At 45.1% G+C, this 22678-nt stretch overlaps 2 protein-coding genes across 7 annotated transcripts in view; one reads left to right on the top strand and one right to left on the bottom strand.

Moving 5' to 3' along the window:
• The window catches only part of FAM118B (family with sequence similarity 118 member B), a 54413-nt gene extending 48365 nt beyond the window's left edge, over positions 1-6048 (bottom strand). For 3 of the 4 annotated variants that reach the window (XM_007183382.3, XM_007183388.3, XM_007183390.2), the window contains exon 1: positions 5903-6048. The gene's annotated coding sequence lies outside the window, so the exon portion shown is untranslated. Of the gene's footprint in view, positions 1-4913; positions 5265-5902 lie in introns of all 4 variants that reach the window. The other variant, XM_057552632.1, reaches the window with a different exon arrangement.
• Positions 6049-6051: 3 nt separating this feature from the next.
• Positions 6052-16777, top strand: RPUSD4 (RNA pseudouridine synthase D4). 3 transcript variants are annotated; one of them, XM_028166826.2, is made up of 7 exons: positions 6052-6285; positions 6666-6831; positions 8095-8296; positions 11332-11425; positions 11500-11644; positions 13275-13372; positions 13850-16777. In XM_028166826.2, exons 1-7 carry the CDS (start codon positions 6100-6102, stop codon positions 14084-14086), a joined length of 1128 nt encoding a protein of 375 aa, XP_028022627.2. In that variant the 5' UTR covers positions 6052-6099; the 3' UTR covers positions 14087-16777. The 3 variants fall into 3 exon arrangements, with proteins under 3 accessions (XP_028022627.2, XP_007183443.2, XP_057408614.1); XM_007183381.2 differs by having other exon boundaries at positions 6054-6285; positions 13847-16777; XM_057552631.1 differs by lacking the exon at positions 6052-6285 and adding an exon at positions 6396-6443 and having other exon boundaries at positions 13847-16777.
• Positions 16778-22678: the final 5901 nt, after the last annotated feature.

Raw genomic sequence — 22678 nt, 5'->3', positions numbered from 1 at the left:
TTTCAATTAAAAAAAGCCACATCTTTTAACTTATTGATGAAATTTTCAAATGCTACAGAAAATAGGTTTATTCAACTTAACCAACTATCTGTTGCAAAGACCTTCTTGAATTTCTCTAGGGATCCTCATATCCTCTGGCTTTTATCAACATGGCTGAATAATCCCTCAATTTTCCATTGTCCATGTTCTGGAACCATAGTTTCCAGGTTCACCCTTCCAGTGTATATTCCTTTTCCCATAAGATACTTGGTCATCTTCATTTATATAAATGCTACAAAATACATAGCTCTTTAAGATGTTGAAAATGCTCCAATGTAACATTCTTGTTTTATAATCATAAAATGCTGACTAATAATGTGAGTACCTACTACACAGTAGGAACCAGATATATTTATCTTGCTGCTCATCACAACAATCTTATCAGGTAGGTATTATTGGTTCCATTGCACATATGAAGAAACTGAGGCTGAGAAGATTAAATGCTTGTAAATAACAAAGTGTGATGCAAATCCCAGTCTTTTTTTTTTTAAATTTATTTATTTATTTTTGGCTGTGTTGGGTCTTCGTTGCTGCGCGTGGGCTTTCTCTAGTTGCGGTGCACAGGCTTCTCGTTGCGGTGGCTTCTCTTGTTGTGGAGCACGGGCTCTAGGCACGCGCGCTCAGTAGTTGTGGCTCGCGGGCTTAGTTGCTCCACAGCATGTGGGATCTTCCCGGACCAGGGCTGGAACCCGTGTCCCCTGCATTGGCAGGCGGACTCCCAACCACTGCGCCACCAGGGAAGTCCCCCCAGTCTGTTTTTGAAGCTCATGCTGTTTCTAAAATACTAAGCCTGCCTCATTTCCTGCAAGCACTGGAATTTCAGCGATCATCAGGTTGTTTACTCCACCCCCTTTTTTGGACGAGAAATTTAGGGTACAAAACTTTGAAGTGATTCCCCTAAATGGCAGAATGAAACCAAATTCCATAGCTCTTGACTCTTACTCTATTTTTATTCCACAGATCTATGCACTGATGCTATACTAGGTGCTGGACAGAGCTAGTATTTATTGAGCATGAACTACGTATGGGGCTCTACAGTGCTTTAACCTGCATTAACTCAATCGATCCTCATGGTGGTCTTAGGGTAGATATTATTCCCATTTTACAGGATAAAAAAACTAAAGTGAGAAAGATTAAGTAACCTGCACAAGGTCACACAGCTAGCAAGTGGCAGAGCTGGATCTGAAACCCAGTCTGCATGACTCCGAAGTGCAAGCTCTTAGCATCTCCATGGTTTACAGTCCACATTATCTCTTCTGAATGCCCATATGGTTTTAGTCTAATTAAAAGTGTACACATGATGTGTGGACCCTTCTTTCAACCTGATGATTCAAACAAATGAAGTGTTAGAAAGTGAGACCAACAGGAAAATCTGTGCACTGACTGGTTGCTTGGTGATACCAAGGAATATATTTTTTAAGGTGTGATGATGGTATTGAGGTTATGTTGAAAACTAGTTCTTATCTTTGACAGATACATACTGAAGTGTTTACAGATGAAATGATTATTTCTGGGATTTGATTCAAAACCATCTGGGAGTTTGGGGTGTAGAACAAGACTGGCCCTGTGTTGGCTGGATGTATTAGAAGCTGGCTCATGGGTACATGGGGTTTATTAGAGTTTTCTCTATCATGTAAACGTTTGAAAATTTCCACAATTCAGAAAGAATGCCCCAAAAAAAAGAGAAAAAGATGAGAAAAACCATGTTATTTTAACAGTATTTGGGAAACAGAAATATGAATGATTTTCCCCCACTCTACTTTTTGTATTTTCACATTTTCTATATTACTTTTATAATGGAAAACATAAAATAAGCTACTTAAAGAAATTCCCCCCCCCAAAAAAAGAAATTCCCTATCTTCTAAAAATAGGCAGAGCAAGTCTGCCCATAATCTAATGAGGTCAAAGCATCATGACGAAAGCATTTCCCACCTCTTTATCAGTTAACTACCATTCACACACTTCAAAAAAAGGCCACTTTTTAAGGACAAGTATGGTCTTTAAATATTAAACTAGCCAAGAGCATAAAGGCACATAAGGGCAAAACAGATTAGACACAGACTTAAGAAAAATAATTATGGTAACTAGACTTGTGGCGGTGATCACTTTGTAGTGTATATAAATGTTGAATTATAATGCTGTACAACTGAAACTTACATAATAATAATTTTAAAAAGAAATTGAATCCCAAAACCAGATACGGTCAGGTAAAGATGGGTTACATTTCAAGGGATAATTAATATATAACATGCTTTGGTTTAAAAAAAAAAAAAAAAAAGACTAACTAGTGAGACAGTTCCTCTTGATAGGCAGAGTTTGGGACAAAGACTTTGAATGTGTAATGCTGACCTTCCTAATGGTCACATGGGCCGCAGGACAGGGATCTCCTCGCCAGTGTATGGCCAGGTGGGGATGGGACAGCCACAGCTCCCAGGCCAGCTGTCTTCTGTGTGTCGCCGCCAGTTTTCCTCAGTGACACAACAATAATTTCCATGTGTGTCACAGTATGAAAAAAGTTTGGGAAGCAGGCATTTAAGCTAGACCTGCCCTGATCGTTGCTCAAAAGCTGAAAAAAAGTGAAACAAGGGGCAACAGTACAATGGAATCTCTTTGAAACGCTGGCATGGAAAAAAGAACTAACACACATGGTATAGGTCAATACCATTGTTTTCTAACTTTTTTTCTATCTGCACTCCTTTCCACAACCCACCTAGGAAATCTGAAGGTGTATTCCAGCAGCACTCAATGAAGTAACCTCCAAACATAAATGTTAGCTCAGTGGCATAAGGTTAAATTGTGCAGACAGGATTAAAATCCTGGTTCTCTGTGCCAATGCTAAATGTACTCAAGGTAAGTCTGAAATAAATTCCACTTGTTAAGAAAGAGAAGCACTTAAGTGTCAGTGGAAAATCTTGATAGAAGCTTAGAGCTAGTAAGGATCTTCTTTTAAAAAACAATAACTGAAGCCCAAATTACTCGCTCAAGTTCACAAGCAGCTGAACTGGGACCAGTCCCCAGATCTCCCAGCTGCCGACAACTGCTCTTTCCAGGGCACCTCCAGAGAACTGCTAATTGCTTCTTTGAATCTCTCTAAAACCATAAAACAATATCCAAGTACTTCCTGCTCGTCAGGGAAACTGAATCGCTGGTTAATCTGCAACTAGCAAATTGCTGTTCAAGGAACCAGAATTTAACCTCATGCCACTAATTAACCTTAAATTTGGGATATTTAGACACAAGTTCTTTTATTAGTCCCTGTTTGTATTTATGAAATAAAAAGAAGGCTTTGTTGTTCTTGCACAGGTTAGAAAATATCCTTAAAAACAAATTATCAAGTTCTTCTTTATATGGTTATGGGGGGGGCACATATTATGATATATCAAGATCTAGGTAGATAAGCCACGTTTGTACTCTATAAGAATGAAGACACCACTAATAGAATTTCCCTCCTTACACTGAGAAAACAGTCCAGATAAGAAGAGTTCCCAACCAAAAAGAGAGTATGAGATTAGTGCAGAAGTGGAAAAATGAGCTACCTAAAACAGGACCAACTGAATGAGGAAGAGAAAGGAGGCAATATATATCTTTACATAAATTCTTGTGTACTGAGAGCAACTCTATTTCAAATCAGCAAGTGCCTAGACTCAAACAATAAACATTAAGGAACCAAACTTCTGTACCCACATTGGCTAAAGCTGTACTGTGATACCAAGCAAACAAAAACTCTGAATTCTTCAAATTTCTCTTACAAAGTTTCAACAAGAAAAACCTAAAAGTTCCTTCTTCAGAAAAAAAGGACCAGTGTTTTTATGCCTAGGCACTATAATGTGTGCCTTGGGTTAACCTGAAACCCAAGAACACAAGCTCTGTGTCACTGGCAATGACATCTGAGTTGGTTCTTCGTTTTGTTTCCTGCCACAGAAGGCCAATTCTGCAGGAACAGGGGTCACTTCTTGAATGCCATTAAGGACAGGTTAAGGCAGAAGAAGGTTCCCCAGCCCCCCCCCCAAAACCATAAAAGTCCTACACCTAAAACAGGCTTGCAATTAATATAACGATACGAATTTAAGTCCTGATGTCCAAATTTCAGACTCCCTGGAAAGGAGCCTTCACATACTTACGTAACACGTGATGCGCGACTGCTTAGTGAAATTAGAACCTGGGTCTGGGACGTTATCAGTAAAAGGTAGTAATTCTCAACTTCTCTAGATCTGTGTCTTTCCTGGGAATTTGCAGGGGGAAAAAACAGTAGGAGAGAAGCTGTTTCTCAATCTCCCTTCGAATTCTTCACATTTATACCCCGATCACCTCTCTTATTACAGAAACATACACAGGTCTTCTTTCCCCATCTTTACAAATACATGTACTCCTACCTCCATTCTTCAGGTCAAAAATGGACAGAAATTAGATCATTCAAAACGTTCAGACACACCTAACCCATGCCTGTGACGCACTTCAGCCAGCCAAGGGATATTTGTGAGTTCACTCCGTACCAGATGCGGGGATTAAAAAAAATGAACGCGTTCTTAAGGCACTCACAGTTCAACAGCAGCTGTCAATAGTACATCTTGACCTGTACAACTCAAAACCAATTCACACTCCAAGGACAGTACAGTGTAGGGAAAAAGACCACTGAACCAAGCACAGCCTTTCTACTGAGCACTCAGATTGCAGCGTCCTAGCTGATTTCCCAGCTACCAAAGCCTTCTCCTTTTCACTCTGTCCTGCATTCAACTGCCAGATTCATTCCCAGAATTCCATTTTTCAAGGAGTCTCTCTCCTGCTCTAGCATCTTCAAAGACTCCTCCCTACTTACCACATCTAGTTCAAACCCTTCTTCCAGTTAAAGTCTTCTGTAGGCTAGCTCCACTTACCTGTTCAACTTTATCTCATGCTCTACAGGGCTCCCTTCTGCCAATCCCTTTTAGAGGGGTAGGACGCAAACTTAATTCCACTACCTCCTCTAGCTCCTCAGGCAGCCTTCATTCTAAGCAGTCTTAAAAACTGTTTCCTCTATCGTCAGCACAGTTCCGTTAATTTCCTGAGATCTCTTCAGGGCTCGGCATCAGCTTTCTTCTTAGTAAATGGCAGGTCTGTTTCCAGGTACTTTTAACATTACCATCCCAACCAGATGTTCCTCTTCCCTGCCACCCCTTAGTGAAGTCACAAGGTCTTGACTTAGTGAAGCCCCTGGCAGTTTGGGCATGTAAGTCCCAACACTGCACCTTGTAAGAGAAGGAGAGGGTCTGGAGCAAGTTACAAACCAGGGATGGAGAAAACGAAGGAAGTGGAAAGGGGAAGGGAAGATTCCTGCTCTGTACTTTTTCTTTTCTTTGGAAGCAGTTGGGGGAGGGACGGAGGAGACGCCACGAAATGAATTCTGGAAGAAGGCAGAAGAGACTCAAGGTACTCCCTAGGAAGAAAATATGGACCCGTGGATAACGGAAGGGCTCCCCGTCACCCCTGGGAGAGAAGGACTAGTTACAACGGGAAACAAAGAGGTTGGGAGTCAGGAGATGAGGGGTGGAGAGGCTTCAGAGATCCCGCATCTCCGAAGGTCGAGCGGTAAGGAAAAAAGAAAGGACGCGAGGCGTCCCTCGAGGGATTGGCCGAGCACCCGGGACGTGGTTGCCAAAAGGGACGAAGTGGGCGCCTCAGACGGCTCTGGGGCGAGTGTTCACGGGGCACGCTTCTCCCGAGCAAGGGGGCGGGGAGGTGGTTTTGAGTGGGGTCGTCTCTTAAAGGGAGAAACGGTTTCCCAAGACAGGGGTCTCCGAGAACGGAAGCCCTGGGGACGCGGAAACGTTAAAGCGTTGAGGCACCGGCATTTCCCAGCCCCAACCCGGCTTCCCCACACACTCACCGCGTCTCCTCCAAGCACCACCGCTCCAGTTGCAGCTACCCGCCGGCGCAGCCGCACTTACCGCGCATCGCCCCCACGTGACTCGCCCGGGACCCCGGGCCGTCCGCCCCACGTGACCCGAAGGCCCCACCCACTCCCTCCTCCCTCTAGTCCGTCTTCTGCTCGTGGGCTTGGCTCGTGCCTCCTTTCTCGGCAAGATGGCGGCTCCTAGCTGTGGTGCCCCTGGCCTCTGGGTCCGGGGTTCCTGGCAGCGTCTGGGGAATCTCTTCACTTTCGTCTCAAAGCCACTTTGTTCCGCTGCTGCTGCCTCTCGGCCCCTGGATGCCCAGCGATTAGCGGAGAGGCTTCGAGCCCAGAAACAGGAACAAAAGACGAAGAAGCCGGTGAGCCCAGAAGGACCACAACTCCCAAGAGGCAGTGCGCTCACTGGTTTCCCAGGCCGGGAGGGAGGTGGGAGGGTCCTCTGACACGTGTCAAGTAATCAATGTCGAGGACTTGTGGTGGGACAATGAGGAGAAAGCGGAGGGGAGAGGTCGGAAGGGTGCGGTATCTTCCTGTGGGCTGGGTCTCTGGCTCCTGCCGACCCCGGCCCTAAGCACCACGTGGGTACAGGCGAGACAGACACCCACCCCTGCGCTCAAATTCCTCGGGGACGGGGCGAGTCTAATGTTAAAATACAGGCATTCCCTTCCCAAATTCTCACCCAGACTTACTGAAAGTCCTCCCCACCAGGCATTTACCGTCGCTCCTTCTCTTCCCGCAGGTGCCCACAAACCCTGTTCAGCGGAGAGTGCAAGAACTACTGCGGTTCACAGAGCAGCTGCAGCGCGTCCACCCCAACGTGCTTGCTAAGGCGCTGAGCCGAGGACTTGTCCACCAGGACAAGGACCTTGTGGTCATCAATAAGCCCTACGGTCTCCCTGTGCATGGTAAGCAGCACGTGGGGAAGGGAGGCGGGCCGCTGCTGCTTTCTGCTACGCGTAGGGGCAACTCTAACATTACCCGGGGGGGCTCTCTGAAGCCTTGCTTTCAAAGTAATTAAACTTTTGTGGGGCACTGTCCTCTGTGAGGAACCAGTAAGGACGCAGAGATAAATAAGACAGTCCCCACCTTCCAAACATCTGGCAGCCAGCAGTGATTTATGGAATTTGCTGTGTGCAGACCTCCACCGAGGATTGCTATAGAGAAGGACAAAGGCTGTGTGGTTCCTGTCTTCAGATTATTTTCCATCAGAACTGGGAAAGAGGACATAACGCGTGTTGGTGTATACCTAACAAAACCCCAGGGTGCCTAGAACGTAATGGAAACCCTAATGTTTTTGAATAAATGTTAAATGTAGTTGTCAGAGACAGCTAGGGTAAGTCAGGAAAGACTGATAGAAAAAAATGCATTTGTGGAAAGGGTTTTGCTGGGGGAATAGGCATATTTTAGCTAGAAGAACGAATGTTTTGGGGAGAGGTATGGAGAAGGTTGTACATGAAAACAACGAATTAAATCAGACAGTGCCAAGTGCTTTGTATGTTTTTTTTTCTCTCTTGATCCTTCCAGTAGCTTGCCTTTCCGTTCCCTGAGAGATAACTATTATCAAGATATTTACATTTTATAGATGAGAAAACTGAAAGTTGGAAAGAGTAAGTAATCTGTCCAAGGTCAATGGCTAGTTGTGGGGGTCCATAGAATGGAACCCAGGAATGTCTCACCCCAAAGCCCAGCCTCTCAGCTCTTCTGTAATGCCTCAGGAGGGCCTCATGGTCTTGCATTTCTCACTAGGGTTTACTTGGCAAATTCTCAAGCTTTTGTTTATATAGTGAAATATCAGATCTCATCATATTGGTTGCTAATTTTAGTATGAGTACATAAGTAGATTAAAAATATATATATACATATAGGTCTGAGGAGAAAGCCACATGCTGCTCTAGGATGGTGCTTTTTAAACTTTAATATGCATATGAGTCACTTGGGCCTTTTGTTAAAATGCAGATTTTGATTAATTAGTCTGGGTTGGAGGCCTGAGATTCCTTTCTAGCAAGCTCCCTGGGCAGACTGATACGTTGCTAGTCCCTGGACCACAATTCAGTAATAAGGCTCTAGAAAGCATTTACTGTTAATCCAGTAAGGGCTGTTGTCCCAGGTAGAGGTCTTTGGTGGGATCTTTTCCTGGCCGCTCAAACCTCTGGCTTTTTCCTTCTTAGGTGGCCCTGGGGTCCGGCTCTGCATCAGTGATGCACTGCCTGTCCTGGCGAAGATGCTTCACGGCCACAAGGCAGAGCCCTTGCATCTGTGCCATCGGCTGGACAAGGAAACTACAGGCGTAATGGTGTTGGCTTGGGAAAAAGAAGTGGCGCATAAAGTCCAAGAGTTGTTTAGAACCCGTCAGGTGACAAAGAAGTACTGGTATGAAGCCCATCGATAGCGGTCGAGGTGGTGTAGGCACCCTTCCATCTATTCATCCGTTCATACCGCAGGAACTCCTAGTAATAGAAGGCACTGTACTCGGACGTGTGGGCATATAAAAATTATAGGAAACAGGTTTAGTACTTAGAATATTAGAGTCTGGTGGCATAGTGGTTCCTAATTAGGGCTGTACATAAAAATTATTAAAAATTAATTATATGAGTATACATGATTTCATTCCTGTGGTAAAATGTCAGACTACAAAGATAAAGCAAAAAACTCCTGGAGAATCCACTCATTCTATTATTCTAGTTTCTTCCCTTGGGGTACTTTGGTTTTTATTCCTCTGGTGCTTACTCAACGTACTTACATATATGTCTTGTGTATACACTATGTGTGTATGCCTGTGTATGTCTACATACAGATGTGTGTATATATATCACACTTTACAATGTATACTGTACTTTCTTTTTCAACTTAACTCTTTGTTTTGGGGATCTTTCCATGTTAGTGCATATAGATTTACCTCAGTTTTTTTAATAGAAGAAAGATGCATGAGCACAACTGAAACCTACCTCTGTCCCCCACCTACTCAATTTCCTTCTCCAGAAGCAGTCCCTATTATTAGTGTCTTGTGTAAACTTCCAGAGTTATATGGGGCATGTATAAGCATATTACTGTATAGCAGCATATTTTACACTGCTTTGCATCTTGCTTTTTTCGCTTGGACAGTATATCTTGGAGAGCATTTTGTGTTGTACATTTAGAGCTATCTCCTTTTTAATGGCTCTGTTGTATGGATATCATAATTTCCTTATTGACGGGTGTTTAGGTACTTTCCCAATTTTCAGAGCCTATTGCAAAGAATATGTGAGTATATCCTTAGGACAGAGTCCCAGAAATGGAATTGCTGGGTTGAAGGGTACACACATTTAAAATTTGAATGGTTACTACCCAAATTGCTCTCCAAAATGGTTATGTCAGTTTTTACTCCCGCTAGGAGTGGTAAATACCTACCTCCCCTTATCCCTGACCAATGCATTTTTAAAAGGTTTGCCATTCTGATGGGTAAAAAAATATATGATATTTTATTTTCTGTTTCCCTGTGTACTAGTGATGTTGACTGTTTTTGTGTGTGTGTTTATTGGCTGTTTGAGTTTCCCCTTCTGTGAACAGACTATTTTCTTTTGCCTATTTTCTGTTAGATTGTTTATTATTTTCTGTTTGATTTGTGAGTATTCGTTTTAGATTTTGCTTGTTAGTCCTTGATTTTGCAGCTGCTTTGTAATCTTGGGAGCCTTTTAAAAATCTATATGCTTGAGACCCACCCACAGAGGTTCTGATTCATAAATCTGGTGGGTGTGGGGATTGGGCATCTATATTTTTCAAAAGCTCCACAAATGACTCTGATGTAGAATCAAGTTTAAGAATCACTGTAAGAAGAGATTACAGGTAATGGAGGAAGTTTGGCATGGTAGCTAAGAGCTCAACAAGATCTGTGTTCAGCTCTCACCTGTGTCATTTACCAGAGTGGAACCTTAGGCAAATTATTGAACTTCTTTAAGCTTTGTCATCATAATGGAAAATGGGAATAATGGAGTCAATGAGAGAGTTAAGTGAGACAGTGCATGTGAAGTGTTTAACACAGTACCCACATCACAGTAAAGGCTGAAAGATGGAAAATCAAGACTATTATTATGTATACAAGTAATCAAAATGTAAGTCTATAAAAAGTGTTATTTGTGAGAATTGTCTGTAAAAGTTCAGCATCGCTCACCATTTTCTGTATCAGGCTTCGTGGAAGACTTGAAGTCAGTTAATTGGGTCTTGATGAATGAAGGGTTTGATAGATGAGGTGGAGAAACGTGTTCCAGATTGTAGGAACAGCGGACATTGTAGGAGTAAGGCCTACAGTCTGGTGTGGGACGGGGGGCGGTGGCAGAGAGTGCTGGAAGGTTCGGCGGGAACCTGGTTACTGACAGCCTTAAATACCAGGTGCAGGAAATAGAAGTTAGAAGTAGAACATAGCAGGCAACTAACTGATTAGCACTTGCTGGCTTAGTATGATAACAATTTGTTATATTCTAGTGATTTGTTTGAGTCTTCTTACTAGATTTGGAATTCCTTAGGAACAGGGATTTTTGTCTTGTTCATCCATCTAGAACTAATACCTACCGAAATCAGTGTCTATTTATATTCAGTGAATATTTACTGACTGAACGTTTTTGAGCAGTAGTGTTAGGTCATTAGAAAGGGTCAACTCGTAGTTACAACTCAGTGTAAGTATGATAAAATGTATCAGATAGCAGCCTAAACTGCTACCAATCTGCAGTGGGGTGTCCAGGGTGTGCAATGTTATATCTGGGCTTGTGACTCCTGGGCCAGTGATTCTGTGTTAGGCCACCAAGTACCCAGGAGAGCTGATTGACTGGAAGAGGCATGGACATAAGGACAGATTAAAGAGTCTTCTGCCTGTCTGTGGTGTGATGGAGGGAAACCTCCCACAAGAGGGACTTACTGAGCTGTGGTTGGGGTTCCTGGGACTTTTCTGAGCACAGTTCCTCCCTGTTTTATCGACCTGGCAAATAGGGCAGGAGCAGTCCTGTGAATTTTTCACTCAGTTCATTCATTTATTTCATATGCAGCTCGAACTTACCGTCTTTTATTATTTAAAAAAGAAAAACAGGATACAAAACTGTATTACCCTAGTTTTACTTTAAGCTGTACATACTCATTTTTAAAGGCTGAATGAGTGACCGTGTTATTAATATAATTTTTTTCTTGTTTTTCTGTTTTGTCCCCAAATATTCTACAATCAGCACATACTAGTTTAGTTGTAAAAAAGATAGGCTTATAAGGATAGTGTCAAGCTCTCAGGCTAAGCACTATACCAAGAGATCATTTGGGACCCTCTGATCTTAAGAACTGACCGCAGTAGTGCAGGAGGTCCAGAGTTAAAACCTCTAAGTAGCCGACGCAAGGAGAGCCTCACTCACCTTTGTGGCTTAAGCAAGGGTCTTTGTGTGTCCCCCCAGGGCCATCACGATGCGCGTGCCGGTGCCCTCAGCGGGAGTCGTGGACATTCCCATCATTGAGAAGGAGGTGCAGGGCCAGGAACGACACCACAAGGTGGGTGAGCGCCTCCAGAGGGGTGGGTTTGCTGCCCTTTCTTCGAAATCGTGTCTTGATTTCTTTGGCTCCAGATGACGCTGTCCCCGAGCTACTGCATGGACAATGGGAAGATAGTGAGGGTGCGGACCAGCAGGAACGCACACCTGGCTGTGACTCAGTACCGGGTGCTGAGCAGCACCCTCTCCTCCGCCCTCGTGGAGCTCCAGCCTGTTACCGGTGAGGGTCCCACTGCTCTGCAGTGGGCGGAGAAGCCTCACCCAGGGCCTTGTGCTGGGCTCCGCCCCTCCCCTGAGCAGCTGGTATTCTGGGGGCTCTGGGATTGCACCGGAGCGTGCTTCCGGTGCTGATCTGAGGCTGGGAGCTTCCATAGGGATGATTGTTACAAACAGTAGGTAGCAGAAGGATACACATAGTTTGCTTTAGGCAGACTCCTACTCTTAATCAGTTTCCTGGGTGGGTGAGAAATATTCAGCTAAAATGATTGAATAAATCAATTCTTCCTTTCAAAAAATAAATAAATAAATAAATGGTTTGCTTACGTTTATTTAAAAATTTGCAAATTGATTCCTCAAAAAATGAAGCATAGAATTACCATATGATCCAGCAGTTCTGCTCCCCGTATATATGCAGAAGAATTGAAAACAGGGATTCAGAAAAGATATTTGTACACTGGTGTTCATAGCAGCACTATTCGCAATAGCCAAAAGGTGAAAACAACCTACATGTCCATCAACAGATGAATGGAAGAACAGAATGTGGTACATCATGCAGTGGAATGTAATCCAGCCTTTGAAAGGAAGGAAATTCTGACACATACTGCAGCGTGGATAAACGTTAAGACGTTATGCTAAATGGAACACAAAAGGACACATACTGTATGATTCCATTTATATGAGATACCTAGAGTAGTCAAATTCATAGAGACAGATAGTAGAGTAATGGTTACCAGGGGCTGGAGAGAGCAGGGGGCGGGGAGTTATTGTTAACTGGGTACAGAGTTTCAGTTGGGGGCAGTGGAAGAGTTCTGGAGAGGGACTGTAGTAGTGATTGCACAACAATGTGAATGTACTCAGTGCCACCGAACTGTACTCTTAAAAACGATTAAAATGGGACTTCCCTGGTGGTGCAGTGGTTAAGAATCTGCCTGCCAATGCAGGGGACACAGGTTCAATCCCTGGTCCGGGAAGATCCCACATGCTGCAGAGCAACTAAGCCGGTGCGACACAACTACTGAGCCTGTGCTCTAGAGCCCGTGAGCCACAACTACTGAGCCTGCGAGCCACAGCTACTGAAGCCCATGCGCCTAGAGCCCATGCTCCGTAACAAGAGAAGCCACCGCAATGAGAAGCCTGTGCACCGCAACGAAGAGTAGCCCCTGCTCGCCGCAACTAGAGAAAGAAGACCCAACGAAGCAACAAAGACCCAATGCAGCCAAAAATAAATAAATAAATAAACTTATATTAAAAGAAAGGATTAAAATGGTAAATTTTATATATATTTTGCCACAATAAAAAAAATAAATGTACAAAGCGATACTATTTAGTGTTATACAACACAATTATTTTAAAAAAAAAAAAGCATGGCAATGATAGACACCGAGTTGATAGCAGTGGTTATCTGTGGTGGAAAGGAAACTGTGATGGCAAGGGGTACTTAGAGGCTTAACAGTATTTATAATGTTTATTTCCTAATAGCTTATTGTTTGTTATATTATTCTTTATACCTTATTGTAGTTGGGGCTTTGCCGGTTTTACTGTCCTTTGGTTTAATATGATTAGAAGCAGATGCCACCAGTGGTATTGTTTCAATGGCTACTCATAAGCTTCCTCCCTCTCTTTTTTTAAAGGAATAAAGCATCAGCTTCGAGTTCACCTGTCTTTCGGGTTGGATTGCCCAGTCCTTGGTGATCACAAGTACTCGGACTGGAACAGGCTGGCCCCCCAGGTAATACACGTTTGACCCAATATGCAACAGAATAAGGGGCAGAACTTACGCTTTCCCCTTGTTCAATCCCTGAAGTGAGTCACAGCAGAGATGTGTTGATTGTCTTCCGACACAGTACCGTGCTAGTTGTCTAGCTTATGGAGAAATTGAGAAGCAGTTAGGAGACTTTCTGAAGGCTCAAAGCAGGCTTTCATGCTACAGCTAAAGAGCCTTGGTGGAAACGTTGTTTGTTGCTGTTACAGCCCATTCTCTTGGAAAGCCAGAGAATTGGCCAAGGAGAGCTTCCCTGGTGTGGTGGGTTTTCTCATACATGGGCTCCGAAGCCTTCCTAGAAATGGCCCCGAAGCAGGCTGTCCATCACTGTGTCTTCCGGGAGTTGGTGAGGGGGCCCCGTAAGTGGAGGTCTTCTGCCCCCGCACGCTGGTCAGGGCGGGGCTGTTGGCCTTGCGCTCACGAGCTGTCTCCTCTGCACAGAAGCTGTCTGCCTGCATCCTGAAGAAGATGGGGCTGCCGCAGTCCAAGGCCCGCCACATCCCCCTTCACCTGCATGCCTGCCAGCTGACTCTGCCTGCCCTGCAGCCCGGGAAGGAGGAACTCAACTTGGTCTGCAAGCCTCCTCGATACTTTGTCCATTCCCTGCGCCGTCTGGGCTTAAAGATGCCGAGTCGGGATCAAAATGGGGACGAGGAAGCCACACACTCAGGAGCACAGTGAAGACAGTTGGGCAGTTTGCCCTGAATTCTTCTCTCTGTTTAAGGGACTCTGCTAACTTCTCACTTGGGACAGACTCCAGAAGAGCCAGGCCTGATGAGTTGAAGAAACAGCTGCTTCAGGGCTCTTACTGGGGACTAGTGTCTGTTTCTCGACACTTTGGCCACATGCTGGAAAAGCCAGCAGGCAGTCTGTCTGCTTCAGCGTGGAAGAGAGCCCAAGACCAGGAGAACTAAAGCACAGAATCTGTGATCAGGAACTGTTTTTACCCAACAATAAAGCTCTTGGTCTGTCAGGAAAGTTCCTGTGGTTGGAGAGAACATAATGGTTGTCTAGCTCACAGAGATTCAGAAGCAGCTTCTGCTGTCCTCATGGAGCTGCAGGATCTATCAGCAAAGCCTTCCTGCTTTATTTGTTCAGTCTCAGATTTTGTAGCCAGCGATCATAGACTACAAGGATTCTCTTCAGCCTCAGCTCGCGCCCCTTACTGTGCAAGTGACCATGGGGCCTGCAAAGGGCTGTTCAGTGAGCAAGCAAAGCAGGTGTAAATGGCAGGCAGGTAACAAAAACGAGTGGAGCAAGCAGGGTGTAAGGCCGTGGTGCGGAGCACCCACATGTCTAAAGAGGGCAGTTGTTAGCTCCAGCTGAGAGTTGCTCTGTGGGAACAGGTTTTCTAACTTTATTTATTTATTTATTTATTTATTTATCTCTCTCTCTCTCTCTCTCTCTCTCTCTCTCTCTCTCTCTCTCTCTCTCTCTACCAGGTCTTAGTTGCGGCACACGGGATCTTTGTTATGGCATGCAGGATCTTTAGCTGTGGCATGCGAACTCTTAGTTGCGGCATGTGGGATCTAGTTCCCTGACCAGGGATCAAATCCGGGCCCACTGCATTGGGAGTGCAGAGTCTTAACCACTGGACCACCAGGGAAATCCTAACTTTTTTCAGAGAGTCAGGAAACCCAGATATTTATGTGAAATCTCCCAGTATATTGCTAACTAAATCAAAATTTTTAAAAAAACACTTGGATAGCCAAGCAGAACATATTTGTAGGTTGGATTTGGTCTGCAGGCTGCCTGTTTGCAATCTAAAGAATGGTGTAGAAGTTTGGGGAAAGGGATCATCTTGAAAGTTCTGGATCAGTAGTTGGCATTTTAGCTCCATGTAGCATCTGTCCTTTCTAGACTAGGGGATGGCTTTGATTAATCTGTAAATATGTGGTTGTGAGGGGGCTGCCGGTTTTTTGAATCTCCTTTGTTTTGGAAGCAAGCCTGTCCTTGGGTCTCAGGAGGGAGATGCAGAGCCGAGCACCCCGCGGGAGGGAGTTATCAGCCATCCCACTCAGTTGTCCAGCTGGCTCCCATCTTATTTCTTGCAACAGTACCATCTTGCAAACAAGTACACCTCACGTTACTTTGGCTGAGCTGAGAAAACTCAGAGTGACAGCACAGCTGGGGAGAAGCCCCAAGAACAGTCGTTAGGTGTTCTCTCTGTGTAGATAATACAACTTTCTAAAAACCCACTTTCCTATTTCCATGATGCCTGTTACCATGCACGATGGATTGAACTTTAAAAGTCCAGATGAAATAACTGTCCAGTAAGTCCCCACCATACGAACGAGTTCCATTCTGAGAGTATGTTTGTAAGTCCAATTTGTTCGTAAGTCCAACAGAGTTAGCCTAGGTACCCAACTGACACAATCGGCTATATAGTACTGTACTGTAATAGGTTTATAACACTTTTCACACAATGTATTAAAAGCAAAAAATAAAACATTTTTAATCTTACAGTACAGTACAACAGCTGGCATCCAGGGGCTGGCATCGAGTGAACAGGCAAGAAGAGTTACTGACTGGAGGAGGGAGAGGAGGTGGGAGACGGTAGAGGTGAAGGATTGTCAGCAATAGGAGATGGAGGGCAAGCTGCAGTACCAGCTATATCACCACTGCTTTTACGCTTGCTTCTGGACATCTTGAGCTTGAAATAAAGATACTGTACTACTGTACTTTATACATTACTATACAGTGAAGTACACAGAAGCACAACCACTTACAGAGGATGCAGGCATGTGACAATGTACGCCAGACATGTGAACTAACGTGATTGGACATGCAAATGCACGTTCGCATCTTTGAAAGTTCGCAACTTGAAGGTTTGTATGTAGGGGACTTACTGTATTTGTTTCTGTAAGGCCTAAAAATGTTGGCTGTTTGTTGTTTCTATTTCTAGTAAACCATGCTCCTCGAGATAAAGGTACAAGAACGTGACACTTAGAAAATACTGATAATTGACTTTGAATTGGGGAGGCAATTGAAGAAGACCCCTGGTTTTGTGAGTGTTTGGAGAAACCCCAGGAACCTGGGAACCGCCCCCAAAGGGACCAGGCAGTCCAGATGTAGGGCAGCCCGGGCTGCAGGCGTCTGGCTGGAAGAGGTGGGTCAGCACCAGCCTGCAGCGGTCTGCTGGCGACATTCCCGACTGCTGGGCGGCTAGGGCAGGGCGCGGAGTGTAACGGTGCTCTTCCCTTTCCTGTCTGTGTTTTCCTAGTCTTGCTGGGTGTAGCAGTTATCCAGGATAATCTAAGAGAACTTCTATGCCAGGTTGGCGTGGCCTGGGAGGTGGGCTACATCCAAGGGAGGCTGGAGCGTGCCTAAAATGAAATATTGGTTAGAGCCAGTGAAAAGGTTGGATTTGGTATTAAATCATATAATTAATAAGAAAGTAGTTTTTCATTCTTTTTATTAAAGTTCTACATGCACATGATTTTTTTAAAAATCAAGAACTAAAAGGCTTAGAATGAAAAACAGCGTCCCTTGCCCGTCTGGGCTTTTATTTTTAGCTTCCCCACAAATGGCCACTGTGAGCCTCTGGGAAGAGCCAGTCGCTTTGCTCAGGGGGTTGTAGGGCAGACTCACGCCAGCACTCGCTGCTGCAGGAAGCCGCTGCCCGCCTGCGACTCCCCAGGTAGGTTTTTTCCAGGCTGGGCACCCCCCAGCCTGAGCCGGCAAGCACTTTCCTCCATCATCACGCCGTACCTTGTCTGTACGTTTAGAACCCATCTCTCCTGCTCTGCCTCCTTGCTCGCTTTGATTCCGTGAACTCCTCTCGCATCTCCTCACTTGATTTCCTTCCAGGCTCCTTGAAGGGCTCCGGCCTCAGCGCTCCATCTGTGCATCCTGTTTCTCACCCAGGTGACCTGGCAGCAGAGCTGGATCGACGTTGGAAACCTCTGCCTGTGTGCTGATGCCTCATAAATCTCTCTGTGACCCGGGTCTCTCCTGTGAGCTCCCGATCTTTATATCCATTTGCCCGTGGTCATCACCCCTTGAGATCCCGTACCGGCCCCCCCAAACCGTGCTCACTGCTCATCTTCTCCCTCCAGACCTGGTCCTCCTCCCCTGCTCTTGCCTTAGTTAGATGGTATCACCCTTGTCCTGGGAATCAACCTCAACTCCTCTCTCACACCTGTCCCCAAATCCAGTTAAGTCACCAAGTCTGCTCTCCTTCCCTCTAAACCCCTTCTCTGAATATGCACTTACGTCCTGCTTCCTGGGCGCCAGTGTCACCCTCCCCAGCCTTCAACTGCGAGGGGATAGATGGGGAAGGGGGAGTGGCAGAGCCGCTTAGAGGTAGGATAACAGGCAACCTGCTTGTTCCCCCAGAAACCAAGCTCAGGCTGTGCTAAGACCATCCTGGGTCCCTGGGCTCTGGACAGTGGAGGGCTGTTGTAACTACGACAGAACACCGCAAAACACGCCCCCATGTTTTCTCAATCAGCTGCCCTTGGCTCTCTGGGCCACTTGTAGCCAGAGCTCCCAGTAGGATATACAGACACGGCCTTCTGCCTGTGCTTGTGCGGAGCATGCCCTGGGGGTGCAGACACCTCTTCCCCCAATGGGGCGGACAGCGCGGTGTACTTCCCACGCTACCTGCCCAGAGTGAGGCCAGGCTCCACAGGTGAAGGGCACGGTGCTGCAAGGACTCCTGGCCAGACACCAGCTGCAAGCTCGGGGGTTCCCAGGCCACCGCACTTCCGAGTAATCAAGGGGACGAATGAGCTTTCCACAGCCCTCTTAGGGTCCCTGGCTGGGTCTAAAAATTGAACTGACAGATTAACAGGAGAAAAGCATACACATTTATTTGATATAAGTTTTACGTGGCATGAGAGTTTTCATAAAGAAATGAAGACCCAGAAAAATACCTGTGTATTTTCATGCTAGTTTTGTTGAAGAGTGGCCCATCAGGGAGGAATGGGATGGGTTAGGGGGAGGAAGTAATTGTAGTAACTGGGGGAAGCTTCACAAGGCCTGTTTGTTAGGATTCTTCTTGGCCACACAGTCTTTGCAGATAAGGATGCTCCTTTTCTCCAGGTATGGGGAGGGCGCCTCTCACGTGACGGTTCATGACCTGTTTCAGGGAAGAAGGGCAAGGAGAGGAGAAGGTCAAAGCGAGTTTCCTGCTTCTGCTGTTTTCTCAAACTTCTTCAACTTAAAATATTCAAGGTGCCAAATTTCGGGGTAGCATGTCCTCAACACCATCACCAAATAGCTAAAAATTCAGCGGTTCCTGCTACCTCCTCAGGCTTGATAATCCTCTAGAATGACTCCCAGAACTCAGGAAAGTGCTATACTTACTATTACAGGCTTACTACAGCAATAAAAGAATACAAATCAGGACCAGCCAAAAGAAGAGACTCGGAGCAAGGTCTGGGAGGGTTCCAAACATGAAGCTACCATGGCCTCTCCCTGGGGAGTCAGGACGCATCACCCTTCTGGCACACAGATGTGTATTGCCAACCACGAAGGTCATGTAGCTTCAGTGCCTGGAGTTTTTACTGGGGTGTCATCATGTAGGCTTGATTGATTACATCACTGGCCACTAGTAATTGAACTCAATCCAACTCCCCTTTCCATCTCGGAGCCCAAACCCTCTAAATACAAGGTTGGTCTATTGACATAGCCTCCACCCTGACAGTCCCCAGGGGTTACACAAACTGTCAGGGCCACCGTGAGTAACGAAGACACTCCTATCATTCCAAGGATTTAGACGCTTCATTCCAGGAGCCAGGGACAAAAGCCAGGCAAATTCCTTACTATACAACTTCGTTTCCCCTCTGCACCCCCAGTTCCCTGAGTCATCTCTCGATGTCCTACATAGGGACCCCTTCACCTTTCTGTCTCCTTGGTGGCTGTCTGTATAGATGCCTCCATCAGCTGGGGCCTTAGGGTCCTTTTGGACCAGCAGTCTTGAGATATTTCTGTTCACTTCCTTTCTCAAACACCACGTGGTGCACTCTTATCTGCTACGATCCACAGCGTAGATTAAATCCCTGGGGTTTTAATCAGGGGTGATCACACAGTAGGGTGAATCTCTTCTTCTCGGGGGATTTTCTATGCTGTGTGTTCACAGTTACAGTAAACATGTCCTAAATACACAGGTACCCCATGCCTTCCAGCCCACGTCAGTCCATACACGTGTGTACTCCACACAAACCAGGAGTCCACACTTCATACCACCTCTCTTTAACACTCCCCCCAACCCACCTCACTGCCACTCTTCACACCGGTGGGGCTCTTGACCTGCCCCTGCTCACACTGTGGACTCCTCAGTGGGTGTGTGCAGAATGTCTTGTGGGTGCCAGACTAGGAGCAGGGAGACTGGAGAAGAGGCCCACGCCATGGCCCTGGTGACAAGTGACAGTGGCTGCACTAGAGTGGGGCCCTGGGCGCGCAGTAAACAGGCTCAAAACACAGCTGGGAAGGAGCATGGGTAGAGCTGATTAGGGGTTGACATGGGTGGGGTAGGGGGAGCGTCTAGGGTGCCTCCCAGGGAGCCTGTCTGAGTGGTGGGGTAGATGAGGTGGGTTGACAATAAAGGGGGGAGGAAGAGGTGTGGGGTGGCCGTCCCAGTCCTATGTCAGTGCTGTTACACATCCACGCATCCAAGAGGGAGGAGCGGAGGGTGGCGGTTACCCCGTGTCCCCAGAGCACCGCGAGGTGTGCCCACCTTCATCATTCCACACTTACTACAGTGCATCCTAACCAGTACCTGTAATCATGTCTGCCTTCTCCCAGCCTGTGAGCTTCTCGGGGGCAGGCACCAGGGCTTTCATCTTTGTGTCTGGCCCCCAAGCCCTATACCTGTAAACCCTTGAAAAGTGGCTACTGAACAGAGAGGCAGCCCTAGGTCTGTGGTAGCTCTCAGGCTCTGGAGCCAGATGGGCTTTGGGTTCAAATGGCTCTGATATTTATTTGGTATGACCGTGGATAATTTATCTAACTTATCAGAGCCTCAGTTCATGCACCTTCAAAATGGGTATAATAATAGTACCTCTATGACACAGATATTTTAAGGATTAATTGAAATAATTCATGTTAAGTTCCCAGAAGAGTTCCTGACATATGGCACGTGCCCAATTAATGTAATGTTAGGTTAAAGCAGGTTAAATTTGCCATTTTTATTGAGATAAAATTCACATGCTTTATATAAAATTCATCCATTTAAAGTGTAAAATTCAATGGTTTTAGTATATTCCTAGAATTGGACAACTATCACCCCAATGTAATTTTAGAATATTTTCATCCTCACAAAAAGAAACCCGATATGCATTTAGCAGTCACTCCCCATTCCCACTCAGCCAGGGCCAACCACTCTCCGATTTCTGCCTCTATAGATTTGCCTATTTTGGATACTTGATATAAATAGAATCATGCAATATATGATCTTCTGTGCCTCTTCTACTCAGCATGTTTTCAAGATTCATCTTGTTGTAACATGTATCAGTATTTCACATCTTTTTATTGCTGAATAATACTCCATTGTATAAGTATGCCAAATTTTGTTTATCCATTCATTTGTTGATGATTGTTTCCACTTTTCCGTTATGAATCATGCTGCTTATGAACATTCATGTATAAGTTTTTGTGTGGGTGTATGTTTTCATTTCTCTTGGGTACATAACTAGGAGTAGAATTGCTGGGTCACATGGTAACTATAGGTCAAACGTTAACTCTACTCAACACTTTGTAGAACTGCCAGCCTATTTTCCAAAGGGGTTGCACCATTTTACACACCCAGTTTCTCACCAACACTTGTTATTACCTATCTTTCTGACTATGGGCATCCTAGTGGATGTGAAGTGGTTTCTCACTGTGGTTTGGATTTCCATTTCTCTGATGACTTATGATATTGAGCATGTCTTCATGTGTTTATTAGCCATTTATATATTTTGTTTGAAGAAATGTCTTCAAATCCTTTGCCCATTTTTAAATTGGGTTGTCTTTTTTTTTTTTCTTTTTTTTTAAGGATTTTCTTTTTAATTAATCAATTTATTTATTTTTGTCTGTATTGGGTCTTCGGTTCGTGCGAGGGCTTTCTCCAGTTGCGGCAAGCGGGGGCCACTCCTCATCGCGGTGCGGGGACCGCTCTTCATCGCGGTGCGCGGGCCTCTCTCCATCGCGGCCCCTCCCGTTGCGGGGCACAGGCTCCAGACGCGCAGGCTCAGCAATTGTGGCTCACGGGCCCAGCTGCTCCGTGGCATGTGGGATCCTCCCAGACCAGGGCTCGAACCCGTGTCCCCTGCATTAGCAGGCAGATTCTCAACCACTGCGCCACCAGGGAAGCCCGGGTTGTCTTTTTATTACTGTAAAAGTTCTTTATGTGTTCTGGATGCTAGTCCCTTATATTATTTGCAAATACTTTCTCCCTTTCTGTGTGTTGTCCTTCCATTTAAAAAATTATGACATTTGCAACACAAAAGTTTTAGATTTTGATGTTGAATTTATATCTCCTTTTGTTGGTTGTGCTTTTGGTGCCATATATACCAAAAAAATTGCCTAATCCAAAGTCATGGAGATTTAATCCTATTTTTTCTTCTAATAGTTTTCTAGTTTTAGCTGTTACATTTTGGGCCTATGATCCATTTTAAATTAATTTTTCAGCATGTTGTATTAAGGTCCCTAACTTTGCATGTGGGTAGCTAGTGGTCCCAGCGTCATTTATTGAAAAGATTATTCTTTCTCCCATGGAATTGTTTTGGTAAGCTGCCATTTTTGAAGGTCACACTGGGTCAGATATAGATAATTTTATAGGGTACAATTTAGTTTTATTACAGTGTTAATGTGAATGAGGCAAAATAAGAAATAATTGCAGCTTCTTATTTTGCCACCAGATGGCAACAGTCTCCCAGATTTCTTATCCCTCACTGGGCTGAAAGTGGGAACACGTTTTATAATCAAGTATCCTCCACAAGAGTCTTTCCCTGTTTTTCTCTAACCTCCTGAAACCCCTGACATTGGCTTCCCCAGCACTGTAAATCTCGGTCCTTTATTTTTTAATTTAGCTTAAACGTGGGGTTTTCTGTTCTCAGGTGGAGAGTGAGGTAGTGGGGGGAGGTCATGGTTTAGGCTGGCCGAGTGTATTCAAACTAGAATTTGACTCATAAACACTCAGTTATAAAAGTACTACAAGTTCATTATAGAAATGAAAAGTATAATCAAGCTGTTCTCAACTATCTAAAAGCCTAATGGCTACACTCAGATAAGAGTACATCTTAGGTGGGATGACAAAATGACATCCAGCCCTATAACGGGAGCCCT

The sequence above is a fragment of the Balaenoptera acutorostrata genome, chromosome 9 (assembly GCF_949987535.1).
Source record: "Balaenoptera acutorostrata chromosome 9, mBalAcu1.1, whole genome shotgun sequence".
Lineage (NCBI taxonomy): Eukaryota > Metazoa > Chordata > Mammalia > Artiodactyla > Balaenopteridae > Balaenoptera > Balaenoptera acutorostrata.
This window is presented reverse-complemented; position numbering and strand designations above follow the sequence as displayed.

Coding starts and splice junctions, on each gene's coding strand:
- RPUSD4 (XM_007183381.2), top strand. CDS start 6,100: ATGGCGGCTCCTAGCTGTGGTGCCCCTGGCCTCTGGGTCCGGGGTTCC. Junction 6,832..8,094: donor CTACGGTCTCCCTGTGCATG/GTAAGCAGCACG, acceptor TTTCCTTCTTAG/GTGGCCCTGGGGTCCGGCTC. Junction 8,297..11,331: donor CAGGTGACAAAGAAGTACTG/GTATGAAGCCCA, acceptor GTGTCCCCCCAG/GGCCATCACGATGCGCGTGC.